Source organism: Saccopteryx leptura, chromosome 3, assembly GCF_036850995.1.
Source record: "Saccopteryx leptura isolate mSacLep1 chromosome 3, mSacLep1_pri_phased_curated, whole genome shotgun sequence".
NCBI classification, from domain to species: Eukaryota; Metazoa; Chordata; class Mammalia; order Chiroptera; family Emballonuridae; genus Saccopteryx; species Saccopteryx leptura.
In genome coordinates this window covers 212,469,153-212,490,046 of record NC_089505.1, presented here as the reverse complement: position 1 = coordinate 212,490,046, position 20,894 = coordinate 212,469,153, and the positions used below count along the sequence as shown (strand labels likewise).

The window sequence follows — 20,894 nt, the reverse complement described above, 5'->3', positions numbered from 1 at the left end:
CCTGTATATTTTTATTAACCAATGTCACCCCAATAAATTCAATAAAAAAAAATTTGTTTTTGACAGAGACAGAGAGAGAGTCTGACAGAGGAATAGATAGGGACAGACAGGAAGGGAGAGAGATGAGAAGCATCAAATTTCGTTGTGGCACTTTAGTTGTTCATTGATTGCTTTCTCACATGTGCCTTGACCAGGGGGCTACAGCAGGACTGAGTAACCCCTTGTGCAAGCCAGCAAGCTTGGGCCCAAGCTGGTGAGCCTTGCTCAAACCAGATGAGCCTGCTCTCAAGTTAGTGACCTTATGATTTCAAATCTGGGTCCTCCGCATCCCAGTCCGATGCTTTATCCACTGCGCCACCCACTGGTCAGGCTCAATAAAAAATTTTTAAAGAAAGATTGGAATAAAATAGGCTTTAAAATATACACAAACTTCTTCTGTGGTAACATATCTATGAGAGGTTGAGTCTTACTCATAATTAAGAAACGAGAGTGAGAAACCATTTTTCACTTAACAGATCAGTAAACTTGTAAACCCATTAGTGGCAAGGGTGTGGGGAAGCAGGCTTTTTAGACACTCTTGGGAGAATGTATATATGTACAACATTTTTAGATGACAGTTTGGCAGTATTAAAATTTTTAATGCACCTTGTATTTAATCCAGAAATATTACAGCTAGAAAAATATCTTGGGAATATACTTTCACAATTATGCAAGGTTATATGTATATAAAGATTTTTATTATAGTATTGGTTAAAACAGGAACAAACGAAACAACCTTGAGTGGTCCTTCATTGGAGAATTAAGTAAATAAATTATGGTGCATCTGTATAATAGAGTATTGTGCAAGCTATTAAAAAGCATGTGCTGATAAATTAAGTTACTGAATAAATATTAAAACAGACTAAAAAGATGTTAAGAACAGCTAAGCACAGAATAGTATGATCTCATTTGTGTTTTTAAGGATATATGGAATATTATAAATTTTATATGCATAATTTCTTCTAAAACAACATAACAACTAACATTTATTGAATAATTACTATGTGCCAGTTCTGTTCTGAGTATTTTGCACACTTTTATTCATTTAACACCCATAATTACCCTATGAGGTAGGTACTGTTATTTTCCTTATAGACAGATAAGGAAACCAAATCCAAGATGATAAATAATTTCCTCAAGGTCACACAGACAGTCAAGTGAAGAAAAAAAAGTTATCTTTAGGGAATAAAATAAGAACTTGGAGATAATAGAGTGATTTTTACTTTTATTATATGCCCGTTATTTGAAATTTCTTCAGTCTGCATATATCTTTATTATAATAATAGTTTACTTCAATTTCATGAACAGTACAGTTTATACTTACTCTTTTGCAGTTACACCCTCAGATTACCAGCCTCCTGGTTTTAAGGAAGGTGATTGTGAAGGAGTGATATTTGAAGGGGAGCCTATGTACTTAAACGTGGGAGAAGTCCCAACACCCTTTCACACCTTGAAAGTAAAAGTAACCACTGAGAAAGAACGAATTGAAAATATTGATTCAAGTATATTATTTCCAAAACAATTAAAAACACCATTCCAAAAAATTCTTATGGACAAAGATGATCCAGAGGATGAACAGGAACATTATATATCTGTAAGTATATTTAAAGAAACATAACCTAGCGTGCGGAGGACCCGGGTTCGATTCCCGGCCAGGGCACACAGGAGAAGCGCCCATTTGCTTCTCCACCCCTCCGCCGCGCTTTCCTCTCTGTCTCTCTCTTCCCCTCCCGCAGCCAAGGCTCCATTGGAGCAAAGATGGCCCGGGCGCTGGGGATGGCTCTGTGGCCTCTGCCTCAGGCGCTAGAGTGGCTCTGGTCGCAACATGGCGACGCCCAGGATGGGCAGATTATCGCCCCCTGGTGGGCAGAGCATAGCCCCTGGTGGGCGTGCCGGGTGGATCCCGGTCGGGCGCATGTGGGAGTCTGTCTGACTGTCTCTCCCCGTTTCCAGCTTCAGAAAAATGAAAAAAAAAAAAAAAAAAAAAAAAAAAAAAAAGAAACATAAAATACAGTAGTAATAAATGTTTGTCTCAGTGGGGACTTTAATAGCTCTTGTTAATATTTGTATAAATACTGTATCAGAATCATAAACTCAAGATTGGAAGAGACCTTAAAGAAGGTATAGGCTTGTTTTAAAGGATAAATTATAAAAATACCAACTTCCTCAAAATGTGTGATGGTTCTAAGAATTCTTATATCTTATTGTTTGAGGACACTGAATGAGACATTCACACAATAAGCTGCCACTTTTATAGCTCTTGAATTTTCATACAGATGTTTGCATATACTCTGAATATCTCCCAACACAGTTTATTTATTTATTTATTTTTTAGCGGGGCAGAGGACAGACAGGAAGGTAGAGAGATGAGAAGCATCAATTCTTTGTTGCGACACCTTAGTTGTTCATTGATTGCTTTCTCATATGTGCCTTGATGGGAGGGGGAGGGGCTCTAGCTGAGCCAGTGACTCCTTGCTTTAGCCAGTGACCTTGGATTCAAGTCAGCGACCTTGGGCTTAAGCCAGCGACCATGGGGTCATATCTATGATCCCATGCTCGAGCTGGCGACCCCATGATCTAGCTGGTAAGCTCACACTCAAGCCAGCAACCTTGGGGTTTTGAATCTGGGTCCTCAGCATTGCAAGCCAACGCACTATCCATTGCACCAGCACCTGATCAAGCCCAACTCAGTTTAAAACTTCAAAAAGTTTTAAAACTTTTTATCTTCATGCAAACAACATTATTCTCAGAAATTTAAAAATGCAACTATTTTGAATGAAGCAGGGAATGATCCTAGAGCCCCACCACACACCATCTGACCTCCCCTCATAATGTATTCCTCTGAGAAAATCCTTTGGTCTGGAGAATAGCTTGAAAACCACTTACCTCTGGAACCCATTTTACAACACCCCTACAAGCTCTGCTTGAATTTCTTCAGGGCCTGGAAAGTCACTGAAGCAGCCTGGAGTTCCCAGAAGGAAGAAAAACTATCTTATTGTTGCCCTCCTGTACCTCTGCACTTAGAATTACAAGTGTACGTTCTCAGTATTAGTTGAATGAATGGATGAATATAAGTATAAAAAAGCTTTTGTTGGGGGCGCAAGTCCTTCTGATCGAGGCCCAAAGGGGGAAAAAAAAAAGCTTTTGTTGTTGCATCACTCCTAGAAAATCTTTCATCATTAACATGATTGTTCTTTAATGTCATCTTTGTTGTTTCCTCTTGTCTCATTTTATTCTAAATTACAACCACAATACTTACATATAGAGACTGACTATTCTGATTTTTTTGTGTGTGTGTGACAGAGACAGAGACAGAGAGAGGGACAGATAGGGATAGACAGGAAGGGAGAGAGATGAGAAGCATCAATTCTTCATTGAGGCACCTTAGTTGTTCATTGATTGCTTTCTCATATGTGCCTTGACCAGGGGTTGGGGGCTAGCTACAGCAGACTGAGTGATCCCTTGCTCAAGCCAACTACCTTGGGCTCAAGCTGGTGAGCCTTGCTCAAACCAGATGAGCCCACACTCAAGCTGGCGACCTTGGGGTTTCGAACCTGGGTCCTCCACGTCCTAGTCCAGTGCTCTATCACCACCTGGTCAGGCACCACATTCTTAAATATAGAAAATTTTATTTTTGACCATTACAGTCAAAGAAGAAATATTTTTCCTAAAACTCTAAAATCCCAGTCTTGCTTTATAAACAAATATGTCTGGGATTTATGTAGTATTCTTTAAAATATTTAAAGCTCTTTGATGTGTGTCACAAAAGGAATAATAATTATAGACATTAAACCTGTTGCTATTTCTACCATAAGTAATCTCTGAAGAGTTTTGGGGCATATTTGGAGTATATGCTAACATCTGTGTGGAAATTCCAGAGCTATAGAAGCAGCAGCACTTCTGTATGTGAACATGTCTAATTTAGTGCCCTCAAATAACAGTAAGATCTAAGAGTTCATAGAACCAAACATTTTGAGAAAGTTGCATGTTTTTTTGTGTGTGTGACAGAGCGTGGGCGGTAGGGGAAGAGACAGACAGGGACTGACAGGCAGGAAGGGAGAGAGATGAGAAGCATCAGTTCTTTGTTGCAGCATCTTAGTTCATTGATTGCTTTCTCATATGTGCCTTGACAGGGGGATGGGGGGCTGCAGGAGAGCGAGTGACCCCTTGCTCAAGCCAGCAACTATAGGGTCATATCTATGATCTCATGTTCAAGTCAGCGACCCAGTGCTCAAGCCGGATGAGCCTGCACTCAAGCCGGTGACCTCGGGTTTCAAACCTGGGTCCTCTGCATCCCAGTCCGATGTTCTATCCACTGCATCACTGCTTGGTCAGGCAAAAGTTGTATGTTTTTATCATTTATCCTTAAAGCAACCCGGCAAAATAGTGTTTTATACTTTGTCTAGATAAATAAATTGCCTTGATATAGTAATTAAAAGACCACTTTATTTCTAGCAAGTGTAAGGTAGTAGTATTCTTATGTTATATTTAACATAAGAAAACAAATTTGTTCACAAATACTTCTAAGTTGTTTTAGTTTCTTTTTGAAATGTGTCCTTTTTCTTTATGTAATTATGTAGGATGATTTTGACATTGAAATGAAAATGGAAGAGCAAAAAAAAGACCTTGGATTTTCTGAACTTGGAGGTATGAAGTTAATGAAAATGTAGATTAATTCACTTCCGATTCAATTTTGTCCTATTTTAACTTTTTTTTTTTTTTTTCAGAACCAAGTTTAGATTGTGAGGAAGATGAAATTATGAGATCAAAAGAAAGTCCAGATCTTTCAATTTCTCATTCTCAGGTATAAACTTGATAGTTCCCTCTCACTTTTAACTTGTGAAGTTGTTTTTTCAAGACTGTTGCTTAGATGCTTCTTTAGTTATTGCTCAGATTTTCCTAAAAATTAAGTATTAAGGATGCTCATTAACAAAGTCTGGGAATTATATGTTGAAAGTTGTAAGTGTATTTTTGGTGGATTTGTTTAGGAATCTAAATACTATTCATAGATTCTCAATATTTTAAAGCTAGATTCTTAAGCAATTATTATCCACTACCCTTTGTATTTACAAATGGAATATATAATAAATTTTTGTTGCCTTTGAACAGAACATGTTTAATTTTGTTTTCCATTTACAGTAATATCTAGAAGCAATATTTAGATAAAATGTACTTGAAAATGGTACTAATGATAGTCCTCTTTTGTGCAGACCTTTTTGCCAAGAGGAGTGGGCTAACGTTTTTATCTTCTAGACGAGTAGTGCCTGGTAATGATTATCTGAGACTATCTTAGCTAAGTGAATGGTCAGTTGTAGACAGTGTCAGTTTTACTATCTTTATTTTTGTGCTTTTTCCTGCAGTAAGAACCAACTCTAAATTACTGGTTTCATTACCTCAATACACAAAACCCTAAATTTTATGTGATTGAATTTTAAACCCTATTATTGTGTTATGAGAAACTTTAATTATGTTGTTTTTATGTAATTATTTTCTTTTCTAGGTTGAACAGTTAGTCAGTAAAACATCTGAACTTGATATGTCTGAAAGCAAAACAAGAAGTGGCAAAATCTTTCAGAATAAAATGGTAAGTGTCTCTTTAGATTTATTTTCTATTTTATCCTTATAATGTTTTCCCATTGTGACTTTATTTTGCTAATGAACACTATTTATTGGACCAGTATTTAGTAGGCACCTATTATGTGTCGGGTACTTTACTAGGTGCTGGGAATATAACATAAGTAATACATAGTTCTTGTTCTTAGCTAAAATTTTAGCTAAGTGATAGAGGGCCATGATAGCAGTCTGAATAGGCAGTGTAGAGGCACAAAGGAAAGAATGGTTAATTTTATTGAAGATACATTAGAGAGGGAAATCCAGGAAAGGCTTTGAGATGTAACACCATTATCTAGACCACTTGAAAATAGATTATCTTGTTAATAAGACATTAAAAATAAATGTTTTGTATATATCTTGCATAAAATGAATCTCATGTTATTAAGCAAAAAACCAAACACTGGCCCTTGGCCAGTTAGCTCAGTTAAGAACGTTATCCTGAAACAACAAGGTTGCAGGTTCGATCCCCGGTCAGGGCATACACAGGAAACAACATGTAAGTGCACAACTGAGTGGAACAACAAATGAATGCTTCCTTTCCCCTTCCCCTCTCTCCCCCTTTTTCTCTCTATCTCTCTGAAAATAAAAGAGAAAATTAGGCCCTGGCCAAATAACTTGGTTGGAGCATCGCCCTGGAGTATGGAGGTTACCAGTTTGATTCCCCAATCAGGGTACATAGAAGAGCAGCTTCATGTTCCTGTCTCTCTCTCCTTGCCTCTCTCAAAAAACAACAAAAAACCCCACAAACATCGCTTTATTTTAGTTTTTGGTATTAATTATACTAAATAGAAATTTGTACTATATTTCTTTTTTCAGTTTTTTTAAAAATCATTTTTTATTTCTCAGCCCTGGCCAGTTGGCTTAGTGGCAGAACACTGGCCTGGCATGTGGAAGTCCCAGGTTTGATTCCTGGTCAGGGCACACAGGAGAAGTACCCACCTGCTTCTCCACTTGTCCCCCTCTTGCTTCTCCCCCCCCCCTCCTTCTTCTCCTCCTTCTCCTCCTCCTCTCCTGCAACCATGGCTCAATTGGAGCGAATTGACCCTGGGTGCTGAAAGGATGGCTCCATGGCCTCTGCCTTAGACGCTAAAAAATAGCTCCAATTGCAGTGGAGAAAGGGCCCCAGATGTGCAGAGGCATCACCCCCTAGTCACTAGGTACATAGGAGTCTGTCTCTGCCTCCTCTCCTCTCACTAAATTTTTTTAAATCATTTTTTATTTCTCAATAATAATTGACATACTATATATGTTATAGTTTTGTAATAATATATATATACACTAAGGAAGTTATCATTGAAAAGTACATTTCAAGCATCAGAAAATTTGTATGTCCTTTTAGAGAATAGTATGATAGCTAATAATTTGTCATCATTCAATATTCATTTTAAAAACTGAATATATGACTGGCCTTTGGTGGCGCAGTGGATAGAGCATTGACCTGGAACACTGAGGTTGCCAGTTTGAAACCCTGGGCTTGCCTGGTAAAGGCACATGAGAAGCAGTCAACGAACAACTAAAATGAAGCAATTATGAGTTGAAACTTCTCGTTTCCTGTCCCCCCTTCTCTCTGTAAAAAAAAAAAAAAAAAATTCTCTAAGTAAAATCTAAAAAAAACAAAACAATATATGGCATTATTCACAATAGCCAAAAGGTAGAAAAAACCTAATGTCTATCAACAGGTGAATGAATAAACAAAATGTGGTATATCTATACAAAAGAATATTATTCAGCTATAAAAACAAATGAAGTATCAGTACATGCTAGAACTTGAATGAACCTTGAAAACATTATGCTAAGTAAAAGAAGCCAGTCACAAAAAGACCGCATATTATATGAGTCCCTTCACATGAAGGTTCAGAATAGATATTTCTATAGAGACTTCTTTTTAGAGTGATGAAAATGTTCTAAAATTGACTGTGATGATGGTTGCATAGCTCTGTGAATATACTTTAAAATCTCTGAATTATAGCCCTGGCCAGGTAGTTCAGTGGATAGAGTGTCATCTGGCACACCTAGGTCTTCGGTTTGATACCCAATCAGGGCACATAGGAGAAGCAACCAATGAGGGTACAACTAAATGGAACATTGAGTTGATGCTTCTCTCTTTCCCTCCATCCCCCTTTCTCAAATCAATGAAACAAAATTTTTTAATTAAAAAAGAAAAGAAAAATCATTGAATTGTACACTTTTTAAGTAGGTGAATTGCATGGTATCTAAACTACATCCCAGTAAAACTATTTTTTAAAAACGTCATGTAGTTATTTGTGGTTAAAAATCAAGTGTTGGTTCTTTCATAAATAACCAATTAGTAATTATTCTCTTTTTGGAGGCTAATGGAAATCAACCAGTAAAATCTGCTAAAGAAAATCAAAAGAGATGTCAGCTCGAATATGGGAAAACAGTAAGTCTTAGTATAATATATAGGTTGAATAAAATGGCAATCAGAATATCATTATTATGCATTAAATTTAGATGACAGCTCACCTGGAGTCCTGGGGTCACTGATTCAAAGACCCAGGCATGCTTGGTCAAGGCACATCCAGGAAGCAACTACTACGAGTTGATACTTCTCATACCTCCTCCACCCCCACTTTCTCCCTCTCCTTTCTCTCTTCTCTCTAAGATCAATAAAATCTTTTTAAAAATTTAAAGTGATAAGTATAGTGACCCTGGCCCTGGCTAGATAGCTTCATTGGTTAGTGCGTCATCCCGAAATGCAAAGATTGTGTGGATTTGATCCTCAGTTAGGGCACATACAGGAACAGATAAATGTTTCTGCTTCTCTTTCTCTCTACTTTCCTCTCTCTAAAATTAATCAATAAATTAAAATATAAATAAATAGCCTGACCAGGTGGATAGACACACAGTGGATAGAGCATCGACCTGAGAGGCTGAGGACCCAAATTCCAAACCCAAAGTTGTCAGATTGACAACGGCTCATCCAGCTTGAACATGGATTTACCAGCTTGAGTGCAGGTTTGCTGGTTTAAGCATGGGATCATGACATGATCCAGTGGTCACTGGCTTGAGCCCAAAGGTCACTGGCTTGAAGCTCAAGGTTACTGGTTTGAGCCAATGATCACTGGCTTGAGCAAGGGGTCACTAGCTTGGCTGGAGCCCCCCAGTCAAGGCACATATGAGAAAACAATCAATGGACAACTAAAGTGCCACAACTACAGTTGACGCTTCACATCTCTCCCTTTCTGTCTGTCTCTCTGACAATAAATAAATAAATAAATAAATAAATAAATAAAAATTGTCCCTGGATTTACCTCAGAACTCTGTTTTTTGTTTGTTTCTTTACAGATCCTTTTTTTTTTTTAATTTTTTTACAGGGACAGAGAGAGAGTCAGATAGAGGGATAGATAGGGACAGACAGACAGGAACGGAGAGAGATGAGAAGCATCAATCATCAGTTTTTTGTTGCAACACCATAGTTCATTGATTGCTTTCTCATATGTGCCATGACCGCGGGCCTTCAGCAGACTGAGTAACCCCCTGCTCAAGCCAGTGACCTTGGGTCCATGCTAGTGAGCTTTTTGCTCAAGCCAGATGAGCCTGCGCTCAAGCTGGCAACCCCGCGGTCTTGAACGTGGGTCCTTCCGCATCGCAGTCCGAGGCTCTATCCACTGCGCCACCGCCTGGTCAGGCTGTTTGTTTCTTTAATAAGGGAGAGGCAGGGAGGAAGACGGATTCCTGCATGTGCCCCAACCAGGATCCATTCGGCAAGCCCCCTACCTGGCAGTGCTCTGCCCATCTGGGGCCGTGGCTTTGTCGTTTGGCAACCAAGCTGTTTTAGCGCCTGATGCGAGGATATGGAGCCATTCTCACTGCCTGGAGCCAACTTGCTCAAACCAATCGAGCCATGGCTGTGGGAGGAGAAGAGAGAGAGAGAGAAGCAGGTGGCATGGAGAAGCAGATGACCACTTCTCCTGTGTGCCCTGACCAGAAATCAAACCCAGGACTTCTACACACTGGGCTGACACTACTGCTGAACTAACTTTCAGGGCCTCAGAGCTCTGTTTTAAATATATTTATATTTGGTTCTAAAAATGGGGTGATTTAAAAATAAGATTCACTGTTGGTTTATTATTATTTTTGTGTGTGACAGAAAGGAACAGATAGGGACAGATAGACAGGAAGGGAGAGAGATGAGAAGCATAAATTCTTCGTTGTGGCACCTTAGTAGCTCATAGACAGTTTTCTCATATGTGCAGCCAGGGGGCTCCAGCAGTGCAAGTGACCCCTTGCTCAGGCTAGTGACCTTAGGCTCAGGCTGGTGACCTCAGGATTTCAAACCTGGGTCCTCCATGTCCCAGTCCTACACTCTATCCACTGAGCCACCACCAGGCAGGCTATTAATTTTTTTTCATGTAAATATAAGGTCTACCGGAAAGTTCTGTTCGTTTTTGGAATAAAACAAAATACAAATTTTTCTTACCGTCAATAAACTTTATTAAATAATATAATTGCCATTATTATTAATGATTTCTTGCCAGCGTGAGGGCAATTTGTATATCCCATTTTTGAAAAATGTTTTATCTTTTGATGCTAAAAAGTGAACCAGTGCTTGTTTGATATCTTCTTCATTTTTGAATTTTTGCCCTTCAAAAAATTTTGTAAGGACAAAAGCAAGTGATAGTCGGTATTATCCCTTCACCAAACACTTTCAATAAATTTCTACATGCTTCTGTAGCATTTCTTCCTTGTTGAAATTCATAAAAATTACAGTGACGTAAATGAACTTTATCAGTAGCCATGGGTACACTATCGCTTCACACATAAGACTAACGTGAATCAACTTTGTTTTAGTTAATTTGCTATGTCAGTATGTATACATTAAGTGATAAAAATAGAGAGGCACACATGCGCCAAATAAATGTGCTTAAGTGTCGAAACTTGTGATAGAAACGGACAGAACTTTCCGGTAGACCTTATATTTAATGTAGGATTACATGAATGATTTAAAGTAGTTGGAGAAATTTATAAAATAAAAGTCAGTATCAGGAAAATATCAGTGGAATGAGAAAATGAGAGTACAAGAATATTCAGGCCATTTTATTTATTAAAGAAGTAAAATTGGGCCACAAATTTGATCTGAGCTTTCTAGAGATCAAAACTAAAGTAGGGCCCTGGCTGGATAGCTCAGTTGATTAGAGCATCGTCCTGAAGTACAGAGGTTGCCAGTTTGATCCCCAGTCAGGGCACATACAGGAACAGATGTTCCTATCTCTTCTGCTTTCTTCTCTCTAAAGTCAATAAAATAAAAATTAAAAAGAAAACTAAAGTAGAAATAGGTGAGTTACCAAATCCACATTTCTTAAAATTATAGCATTTCCTTTTACTACTAAGGAGAAAAAAATCTTTCTTGCCCTAAAACCTATAATAGCTATTCTATATCTGCAATCTGATTTTACTAAATTAGATAATGTATTTGTCATTTCTGAGATAAATATACTTTTCAACTAGGATTTTTATTAGTAGTAGATTAAAATTAGATAACTTAAAACTTTTTAAAAATAAAATGTTAAACAGGTAATCTCAAAAAATATAGTTGGTTGTTCTCATCAGGTAGCTCAGTTGGTTAGAACATCATTCCAATATGCCAAGGTTGTGGGTTCAATCCCTTGGTCAGGGCTCATTCAGGAATCAACCAATGAATGCATAGATAGGTGAGACAAATCAATGTCTCTCTCTCTCTCTCTTTTTCTCTTCTCCTTCCTCTCTCTCTAAAGTCAATTTAAAAAAAGAAAGAGCCCTGGCTGGATAGCTCTATTGGTTAGAGCATCATCCCAAAGTGCAGAGGTTGCCAGTTCAATTCCCGGTCAGGGCACAGACAAGAACAGATTGATGTTCCTGTCTCTCGCTCTCTCCCTCTCTCCCTTCCTCTATCTAAAATCAATAAAATAAGCCCTTTATAAAGAGAGAGAGAGAGAGAGAGAGAGAGAGCCTGACCAGGTGGTGGTGCAGTGGATAGAACACCAGCTTGGGGCTCAGAGGACCCAGCTTCGAAACCCTGAGGTCACTGTCTTGAGTGCAGGCTCATCCAGCTTGAGCACAGGCTCATCCTCTTGAGCACAGGGTCACTGGCTTGAGCATGGGATCATGGACATGACCCCATGGTTGCTGGCTTGAGCCCAAAGGTCTCTGGCTTGAGTCCAAGGTCCCTGGCTTGAGCAAGGGGTCACTGGCTCAGCTGGAGCCACCCAGGTCAAGGCACATATGAGAAAGCAATCAATGAACAACTAAGGTGCTACAACAAAGAATTAATGCTTCTCATCTCTCTCCCTTCCTGCCTGTCTGTCCCTGTCTGTCTCTTTCTCTCTCTCTCTCTCTCTCTCTCTCTCTCTCTCTGTCTCTCTCGCTAAAATAAATAAAATCTGGGGAATTATTTTAAATAAATATATATAGATGGCTAATATTACTATAAATTACGTATCTTAAGAAAGGGATGGAATAAGTTGACTTTAGACTCTTTAATTTTTCCCAATAAAAGAAGCCTAGCTTTTTTTCCTGCAAAATCATAATTTAATTTGTATCCTTAGTAAGTTTCTTCCAGAAAAGTAGAAGTTCAATAGTTAAGGGAATCTTTTTTTTTTATTATTCAGTGAGAGGAGGGGAGGCAGAAAAACAGACTCCCACTGTGCCCCAACAGGGTCCATGTGGCAAGCCTATTAGGGGGCCATGCTCTGCCCTGCTGGGGCTTTGCTCTGTTGCTCAGCAACCAAGCTTTTCTTAGCACCTGAGGTGGAGGCCATGGAGCCATCCTCAGGACCCAGGGCCAACTTGCTCCAATCAAACAATGGCTGAAGGAGGGAGATGGGAAGAGAGATGAAGTGAGAGGGGAGGGGGGGGTGGAGAAGCAGATGGGCACTTTTCCTGTGTGCCCTGACCAGGAATCGAACCAAGGACATCCACATGCCAGGCCAGCACTCTACCATTGAGCCAGCCAGCCAGGGCCTAAGGGAATCTCCTTAGGAATTTTCCTAATTTATCCTCTCATTCTTTCAGAAGTGTGCATTGAATATCTACTATCTATTGGGCATTGCTAAGTACTAGGAATACAAAAATAAAACATGATTTAAATCTTACATTGTGCCGAGATAGAATGTTTCTCTATGTGCAGCACATTTTATAATCTTTTTACCCCACCAATTCCCCCAAAATATTTTACTATTTTGAGGGCATAATGTTAACTGTACTCCAACAACCCTAGTGAAGACTTGATGCTTGCAAGTATATACTGTCAGCAGCTATCAGAAGATTTAAATGTGTCAATAATAAAATTTACCCTACCTTTAAAGAACTCAGGTAACCTATGTTAGTAGAAAATAGTTATACTAGGTATAATTTTTTTTTTTTTTTTTGTATTTTTCTGAAGCTGGAAACGGGGAGAGACAGTCAGACAGACTCCTGCATGTGCCCGACCGGGATCCACCCGGCACACCCACCAGGGGACGACACTCTGCCCCTCCGGGGCATCGCTCTGTTGCGACCAGAGCCACTCTAGCGCCTGGGGCAGAGGCCGAGGAGCCATCCCCAGCGCCCGGGTCATCTTTGCTCCAGTGGAGCCTCGGCTACGGGAGGGGAAGAGTGAGACAGAGAGGAAGGAGAGGGGGAGGGGTGGAGAAGCAGATGGGCGCTTCTCCTGTGTGCTCTGGCCGGGAATCGAACCCAGGACTTCTGCACGCCAGGCCGACGCTCTACCACTGAGCCAACCGGCCAGGGCCTACTAGGTATAATTTTTAAAAAAGAAGAGAGAAACCTCAGAGACATGAAAAGATATAAAAGACATTTAAACTGGAAAATACCTATTCTTAGTAGCTCTTTTCTTTTGACAGGTTCTTCATCACTTTGATTCTGCTAGTGAAGGGTCAGTGCCAAAAAGAAGAAAGTTTAGTGAACCAAAGGAGCATATATAAAGATAATTTTTCTTCTGCATGCTTGCAAAGTTCATCTCAACATTTAAAGTACACTATATTACTATTTTAAGGTTTGTCTTACCTCTGAAAATTTATATGTAGTCTTAAGCAGTTAGTACACTAGAATGAATTCTTAGCTATCATATTGTGATTCTTAAACCGAAGACAAATCCAAGAGAAATTTTGAATAAAACCAAAAGTACTAATGCCATAATTGATTGTTTATTATCTACTCAATATTGATCTATCTTCCATTTCGATGGACACTTCCTTTAAGCATACGTGAATTTTTAAGGTCCTCTAAAGCCCTTTTGGAAACAGTGTTTACTTTGGTATTATATTTTGGAAAGAATTCACTATTTATGTTAAAACTATACCATTTAACTGGCTGTGTTTGCAATCGTGTTATTAAAACATTGTTCTTCAGTACTTTGATATAGTGTATTAGCATGATAATATATACTGTACAATTAAACACTGATGCTTTATCTTCTTTTAAAATATTTTGTACCACAGGACAAAATGATGACTGACTTAAAATCTGGCATTTTGTGGAGCATAAATAAAATATTGTTCAGCATCAACTCTTTCCTGGCTTCCAATTTTATACAATTAGCAGAAAATGTTTTGAGATCCTTTTGGTAGATGTTACTTTGCAAGAATTGAACACACTTCATAGAAATTTTTTTTTTTTTAAATATTTTTTTATTTTATTTATTCATTTTTAGAGAGGAGAGAGAGACAGAGAGGAGAGAGAGACAGAGAGAGAGAAGGGGGGAGGAGCTGGAAGCATCAACTCCCATATGTGCCTTGACCAGGCAAGCCCAGGGTTTCGAACCGGCGACCTCAGCATTTCCAGGTCGACGCTTTATCCACTGCGCCACCACAGGTCAGGCCATAGAAATTTTGATTGGTGGTGTGGAAGATACTGCACCTTTAGTGAGAAACCTGGGACCTGGCTCCAGCCTCGACCATTTCCTTAGCTTTAGGAAAGTAAGACTTAAAACTTGGTCTGCTTACCTCTTACAGTTTCAGCATACAGATTCTAAAAACACATTATTCATAGGTTTGCTAGTAACAAGCACTAATAGTGAATATTGGTATGTGTGCAATGGTAAAAATGCACTCATCCTGTTTAATGTAAACCAAATAAACGTCCACAAACAGACCCCACAACAGGTTTTTCTGGAACAGGTCGAAAACAACCAACTTTTAAATGTTTATTAGTAGCTTTATTATCCCAACACATCTCACTTAATTGTCCCAGTGTAACCCTGTACAGAAACATACCTGCTACTCTTAGATTGACCAACAGAAACCTCTGTATATCGGCCCCTGGAGCTAGCTTGCTGAACGCTTAGATTGGCGGGTTTGATGGCAAGATTGGGAGCGAAGCCCTCTTAACTCTCTTCTACCAAGGTTCCTTCATTGGATCGACCAGCTGTCAGGTTAAACCCAAACCTGCCTCTTTTTGGTGGTGTTTGTCTGGATCGCAACACAATAGCCTGGGGAGAGCCTCCCCTCGTAAGCTCCGATTGGAGGGACTCAATTATATCGGTTTCTGATTGGTCCAATGAAGAAACACCAAGGTAGGTTGCCAAGTGATCTTGAGGAAGCTGATGTGTTATATCTTCTCTGCAGCGAAGGATCAGGAAGTTTTTTCTGTCTCCGTGGCAGAGAAGTTTCTCACCTACTAAGGACGGGGGTGGGGGACCGGGTAGGGGACAGGTGTTCTGATCAAGTAGAGCGCAAGCTGCAGCCTTGGGCCGGTCGTAACCCAGGAGTAACGTCAGGTAAGCAACCAGAGAAAGAGATTTCCTCTCGTCCATAAAAAGAAAAAAAATCCTCCAAAATTTTTATTTTATAGGGAGAGGCAGGTTTTTTTAAATTTAATTTTTGCCCCTCCTTTTTTAAAATAGGATTTTTAACTAGTAAATGCCTGCGGGGAGGGATTCATTTCTCAAAGAAAATTCCCGTTTTATTTTTTTTTCCCCCCGAAGATTTAAAGTTTCTTGGAATGTGTTAGGAAATAAGCCCTATTCACAGTGCCAGATATGGTTAATGCCCTTAAGCATTTTTATTTCATGGTTCTCTTCGTTCTTCGCTCTTCTTTACACCTCCTACCAAGAATTATATTTGAAATATAACCCTGTACAAAGTCTTTTGTAAGTCACTTAATTTATAATTCAATTTTAAATGTTCACATGCATTTCTGAGGATTCATTTTAATCAGTATATATTTATCGAGCAGTTACAACGTTAAAAGACATTGTGCTAGTAGCTATGGGAATAAAAAAACCCAAGAAGACAATATCCTTGCCCTCAAGAAGTTTACAGTTGAGAGACAACCATACCAAAAGAAAAACTATAATAAGTACTAAGTAAAGTAAGTATCAAGTTTTGTGAAAGTACAGCTGAGGGAGAGACCAATTCTGACTCTGGGACATGGGCAATGGAGGAGATTTCCCTTAAGCCTTGACACAGGGTTCCTCAACAGGCCTTTGAAGAATAGGTAGAATTTAAAGAGTAGGGGAAAGGGAGAGAACTCCAGCCTGCACAGAGGAGCAGACATGAAAGCCATGGCACCTGTGTAAGAAATGGTTTGTGCACAGTACATGATAAGAAGTAGCGGGAAATAATTGCTACAAGGTAGAATGGGATCCAGTCACAGAAGTTCTTGAATACATTCTTTTGATGTTGCAAAATACATTCTTTTAAGTAATTGCTGATTTAAAATATTTACTCACCATTTTAAAAATTGGCATTTAGGTTTATCTCTAAGCTAACAAACTATCACAGGTGACAGTGTGATTTCTCTTGACTAGATTTTTAGAACAACTGTAGTGCTTTGATATAAAAGGGTATGTGCTTTGTTGTTTTTTAATTAAGAAAGAATTTGCCAATCTTTTAACATTCTCTTGCCAGTATTTTTTGTTGGCAGCTGTTTTGTTTGAAAGATGTCTAGCTAGGTATAGAGATGAAAGTTTTCTGGTTGTGTGGAACTACTTACTACACATGATCTTCTGAGTGTTACTGAAGACTTGTGATCTAAGTGAGTGCATGACCTGGGTCATTAGGGTTTGGGAAGAAAATATTAGAACATGTATTTGTATTTATTTTGTTAAAACATTTTTACTTTATAATTTTTTGTATGTTTTATAATGTACCACTAAATATTCATAGAAGTTCTATGTAAATTATTATATGCATATTTGGGTTGAATGCTCACAATTTTTTGCTGTCACATTATTTAACTTGGGGGAGGATCCATTTTGTAAAAGAGAAGTCACAATGATAGTCATTCCTGGGTTACAGATTATGCACAAGAAATCAACAGATGTAAAAGATGATCATTTCTATTGGTCGTTAAAATTACTGATTTGATTTCTTGTCAGTGCCTTCTATGTATTTAAACTATGTACTTAGGAAAGTTACTGTATTACCCACCTCATTTTTCTGGTCATTACTCCTTCCTTTTTTTCTCTATTTAAGTTCATAAATATTTCTAATTCATGGACATTTTTAGCATGCAAGTATGAGTATTTTTGTGTTTATTTACATAAGCTCACATATATATATGTCCATCGCCCTTTCAGAAACAGTTCAGAATGACCACTTTAACTCATCGCACCCGTCGCACTGAAGTAGGCAAGAACTCTGAAAAGAAGGTAGAAAGTGAGGAAGACACTAATCAAGACAGGAGTTCAGACAATGAAGACGCTGGAGACTCTAAGGATATCCGCCTCACTCTTATGGAAGAAGTATTGCTCCTGGGACTAAAAGATAAAGAGGTAATGTAGTTGGGCCAGCTAGGCCATCTCAAAGACTTAAATACTGGAATATTTTTAGGAAGTAATACTGTATAATAGAATATTTTGTTAAATGTTAAGTTGGCCTTAGAATTATGTTGTAGCCATCTGGGTGGGGAATGCAGAGTTTTGGCTGATACATAGAGGGTAAAATCCAGAAGTGTAATTTATTACAAAATTACTCCAGAATTTTAGGGGATACAGGAGAGGATATAACACAGTGTAAAACTTAGTTCCCCAAGTGAGATTGATGCTGAATAACCTCTTATTAAATTAAGAAAGAGGGCCTACACATTGAAGTCTTCTTGAACTTTGGGGAGAAAGTCTTAAATGTTAAGATACAGAACATGTAATGATTAGCTGCCTTACAAACATAAAGGGTGGGTATGTTTCTTATGACAAAAAGAAATAACTTTTTTATTCCATGGATCTTTAGAAGTGAAATGTCAACAATTGATGAGGGTTATTTTTAGAAATTCTTTTATTTATTTCAGTTTTCTCTAAGTTTTCCCCTATTAATAGAACATTTATAATAGAATTAGTCTTGAAATAGCAAGTCTTGTGATATAGCCTCATTTTTCTTAGCTTTTCTAATTTAACTTTTTATTGTGTTTTCCTATCACTTTCTTCCATCTTGAAGAGGTTAGGAAGCTATATAAATGTAATAGTATTTTAAACAATGTACTTCCTTTCCAAAAAAGTCTTTATTTAGTAAATACAAAAATAAATATGTAAAGTTGTATTTAATATTGGCTTCAGTTTTGAAAACTTTTTAAATTAAAATGTTACTTTATATTTTAAAAATTGTTAATTTGGCCTGATCAGGCAGTGGCATAGTAGATAGAGCCTTGGGGAGGACCCAGGTTCGAAACCCCGATGTTGCCGGCTTGAGCATGGGCTCACCAGCATGAGCACGGGTTTGCTGGCTTGAGCGTGGGATCATAGACATGACCCCATGGTTGCTAGCTTGAAGCCCAAGGTCGCTGGCTTGAACAAGGGGTCACTCGCTCTACTGTAACCCCAAGTCACGGCACATATGAGAAAGCAATCAGTGAACAACTAAGGTACTCATCTTTCGCCCTCCTGTCTGTCCCTGTCTGTCTCTGTCACACACACACACACACACACACACACACACAAACACAAAATTCTTTTGAGGAGTTACTGTTACAGGCTGGTTTTAAAATGCTAAGGTTCATTTTCTTTTGTGTGTGTGTGTGTGTGTGTGTGTGTGTGTGGTATTTTTTTTATTTTAAAGGGGTGACATTGATAAATCAGGGTACATATGTTCAGAGAAAACATCTCTAGGTTATTTTGACATTTGATTGTGCTGCATTCCCATCACGCAAAGTCCAGTTGTCTTCCATCACCTTCTAACTGATTTTCTTTGTGCCCCTCTCCTCCCCCAACACCCTCCCTCTCCTCCCCCCCACCCCGTAACCCCACACTCTTGTCCATGTCTCTGAGTCTCATTTTTATGTCCCACCTATGTATGGAATCATATAGTTCTTATTTTTTTCTGATTTACTTATTTCGCTCAGTATAATGTTATCAAGGTCCATCCATGTTGTTGTAAATGATCCGATGTCATCATTTCTTATGGCTGAGTAGTATTCCATAGTATATATATATACCAAAGCTTTTTAATCCACTCGTCCACTGACGGACACTTGGGTTGTTTCCAGATCTTCGCTATTGTGAACAATGCTGCCATAAACGTGGGGATGCATTTCTTCTTTTCAAACAGTGCTATGGTGTTCTTGGGGTATATTTGTAAAAGTGGGATAGCTGGGTCAAAAGGCAGTTCGACTTTTAATTTCTTGAGGAATCTCCATACTGTTTTCCACAGTGGCTGCACCAGTCTGCATTCCCACCAGCAGTGCAGGAGGATTCCCTTTTCTCCACATCCTCGCCAGCACTTATTCTGTGTTGTTTTGTTGATGAGTACCATAATGACTAGTGTGAGGTGATATCTCATTGTGGTTTTAATTTGCATTTCTCTAATGATTAGTGATGTTGAGCATTTTTTCATATGCCTATTGGCCATCTGTATGTCCTCTTTGGAGAAATGTCTATTCATTTCTTTCGCCCATTTTTTGATTGGATTGTGTGTCTTCCTGGTATTGAGTTTTACAAGTTCTTTATAAATTTTGGTTATTAACCCCTTTATCAGACGTATTGTCAAATATATTCTCCCATTGTGTAGTTTATCTTTTTATTCTGTTCTTATTGTCTTTAGCTGTGCAGAAGCTTTTTAGTTTGATATAGTCCCATTTGTTTATCCTGTCTTTTATTTCACTTGCCCGTGGAGATAAATAGGCAAATATTATATATTGCTGCGAGAGATATTAGAGAGCTTACTGCCTATGTTTTCTTCTAAGATGCTTATGGTTTCACGGCCTACATTTAAGTCTTTTATCCATTTTGAGTTTATTTTTGTGAATGGTGTAAGTTGGTGGTCTAGTTTCATTTTTTTGCAGGTAGCTGTCCAATTTTCCCAACACCATTTATTAAAGAGGCTGTCTTTACTCCATTGTATTTCCTTACCTCCTTTGTCAAATATCAGTTGTCCATAGAGCTGTGGGTTTATTTCTGGGTTCTCTGTTCTGTTCCATTGATCTATATGCCTGTTCTTATGCCAGTACCAGGCTGTTTTGAGTACAATGGCCCTGTAGTATAACTTGATATCCGGAAGTTTGATACCTCCCACTTTATTCTTCCTTTTCGAGATTGCTGATGCTATTTGTGTTCTCTTTTGGTTCCATATAAAGTTTTGGAATATGTGTTCTATATCTTTGAAGTATGTCATTAGTATTTTCATTGGTATTGCATTGAATTTATAGATTGCTTGGGGTAATATAAACATTTTAATGATGTTTATTCTTCCTAACCATGAGCACGGTATATGTTTCCACTTGTTTGTATCTTCCCTGATTTCTGTTATCAATGTTTTATAATTTTCCAAGTACAAGTCTTTAATCTCCCTGGTTAAATTTATTCCTAGGTACTTTATTTTTTTGGTTGCAATGATAAAGGGGATTGCTTCCTTAATTTTTCTTTCTGACAGTTCATTGTTAGTGTATAAAAATGCCTCTGATTTCTGAGTATTAATTTTATATCCTGCCACCTTGCTGAATTCATTATCAGGTCCAGTAGTTTTTTGACTGAGACTTTAGGGTTTTCTATATACAATATCATATCATCTGCAAATAATGATAGTTTTACTTCTTCTTTTCCAACTTAGATGCCTTTTATTTCTTTTTCTTGTCTGATTGCTGTGGCTAATGGAACATAATTCCAGAACTTTGTTGAATAAGAGTGGTGAAAGGGGGCACCCCTGCCTTGTTCCTGATCTTAAAGGGATTGCTTTTAATTTTAGCCCATTGAATATGATGTTGGCTGTGGGTTTGTCATAGATGGCCTTTATCATGTTGAGGTATGTATCCCCACTTTGCTGAGAGTTTTGATCATGAATGGGTGCTGGATTTTATCAAATGCTTTTTCTGCATCT

General features: G+C 38.4%; 2 protein-coding genes and 1 long non-coding RNA gene across 3 annotated transcripts in view; 2 read left to right on the top strand and 1 right to left on the bottom strand.

Annotated features, from left to right (window-relative positions):
• The window catches only part of HORMAD1 (HORMA domain containing 1), a 29,836-nt gene extending 16,262 nt beyond the window's left edge, over nt 1-13,574 (top strand). Inside the window, exons 10-15 of the mRNA XM_066377387.1 lie at nt 1,374-1,633; nt 4,620-4,686; nt 4,767-4,843; nt 5,540-5,623; nt 7,982-8,053; nt 13,494-13,574. Coding sequence (XP_066233484.1) covers nt 1,374-1,633; nt 4,620-4,686; nt 4,767-4,843; nt 5,540-5,623; nt 7,982-8,053; nt 13,494-13,574 — 641 coding nt within the window. The remainder of the gene's footprint in view (nt 1-1,373; nt 1,634-4,619; nt 4,687-4,766; nt 4,844-5,539; nt 5,624-7,981; nt 8,054-13,493) is intronic.
• On the bottom strand, nt 10,708-15,048 carry LOC136400539 (uncharacterized). Its single transcript, XR_010750333.1, has 3 exons — nt 14,865-15,048; nt 13,464-13,515; nt 10,708-10,901 (listed from the first exon to the last, which is right to left on the bottom strand). It is a non-coding gene; the product is annotated as an uncharacterized lncRNA (long non-coding RNA).
• A 143-nt stretch (nt 15,049-15,191) lies between these two features.
• Nucleotides 15,192-20,894, top strand: part of GOLPH3L (golgi phosphoprotein 3 like) — a 44,025-nt gene continuing 38,322 nt past the window's right edge. Inside the window, exons 1-2 of the mRNA XM_066372293.1 lie at nt 15,192-15,367; nt 17,171-17,365. Of these exons, the coding sequence (XP_066228390.1) occupies nt 17,183-17,365 (183 nt within the window). The 5' untranslated portion in view covers nt 15,192-15,367; nt 17,171-17,182. The remainder of the gene's footprint in view (nt 15,368-17,170; nt 17,366-20,894) is intronic.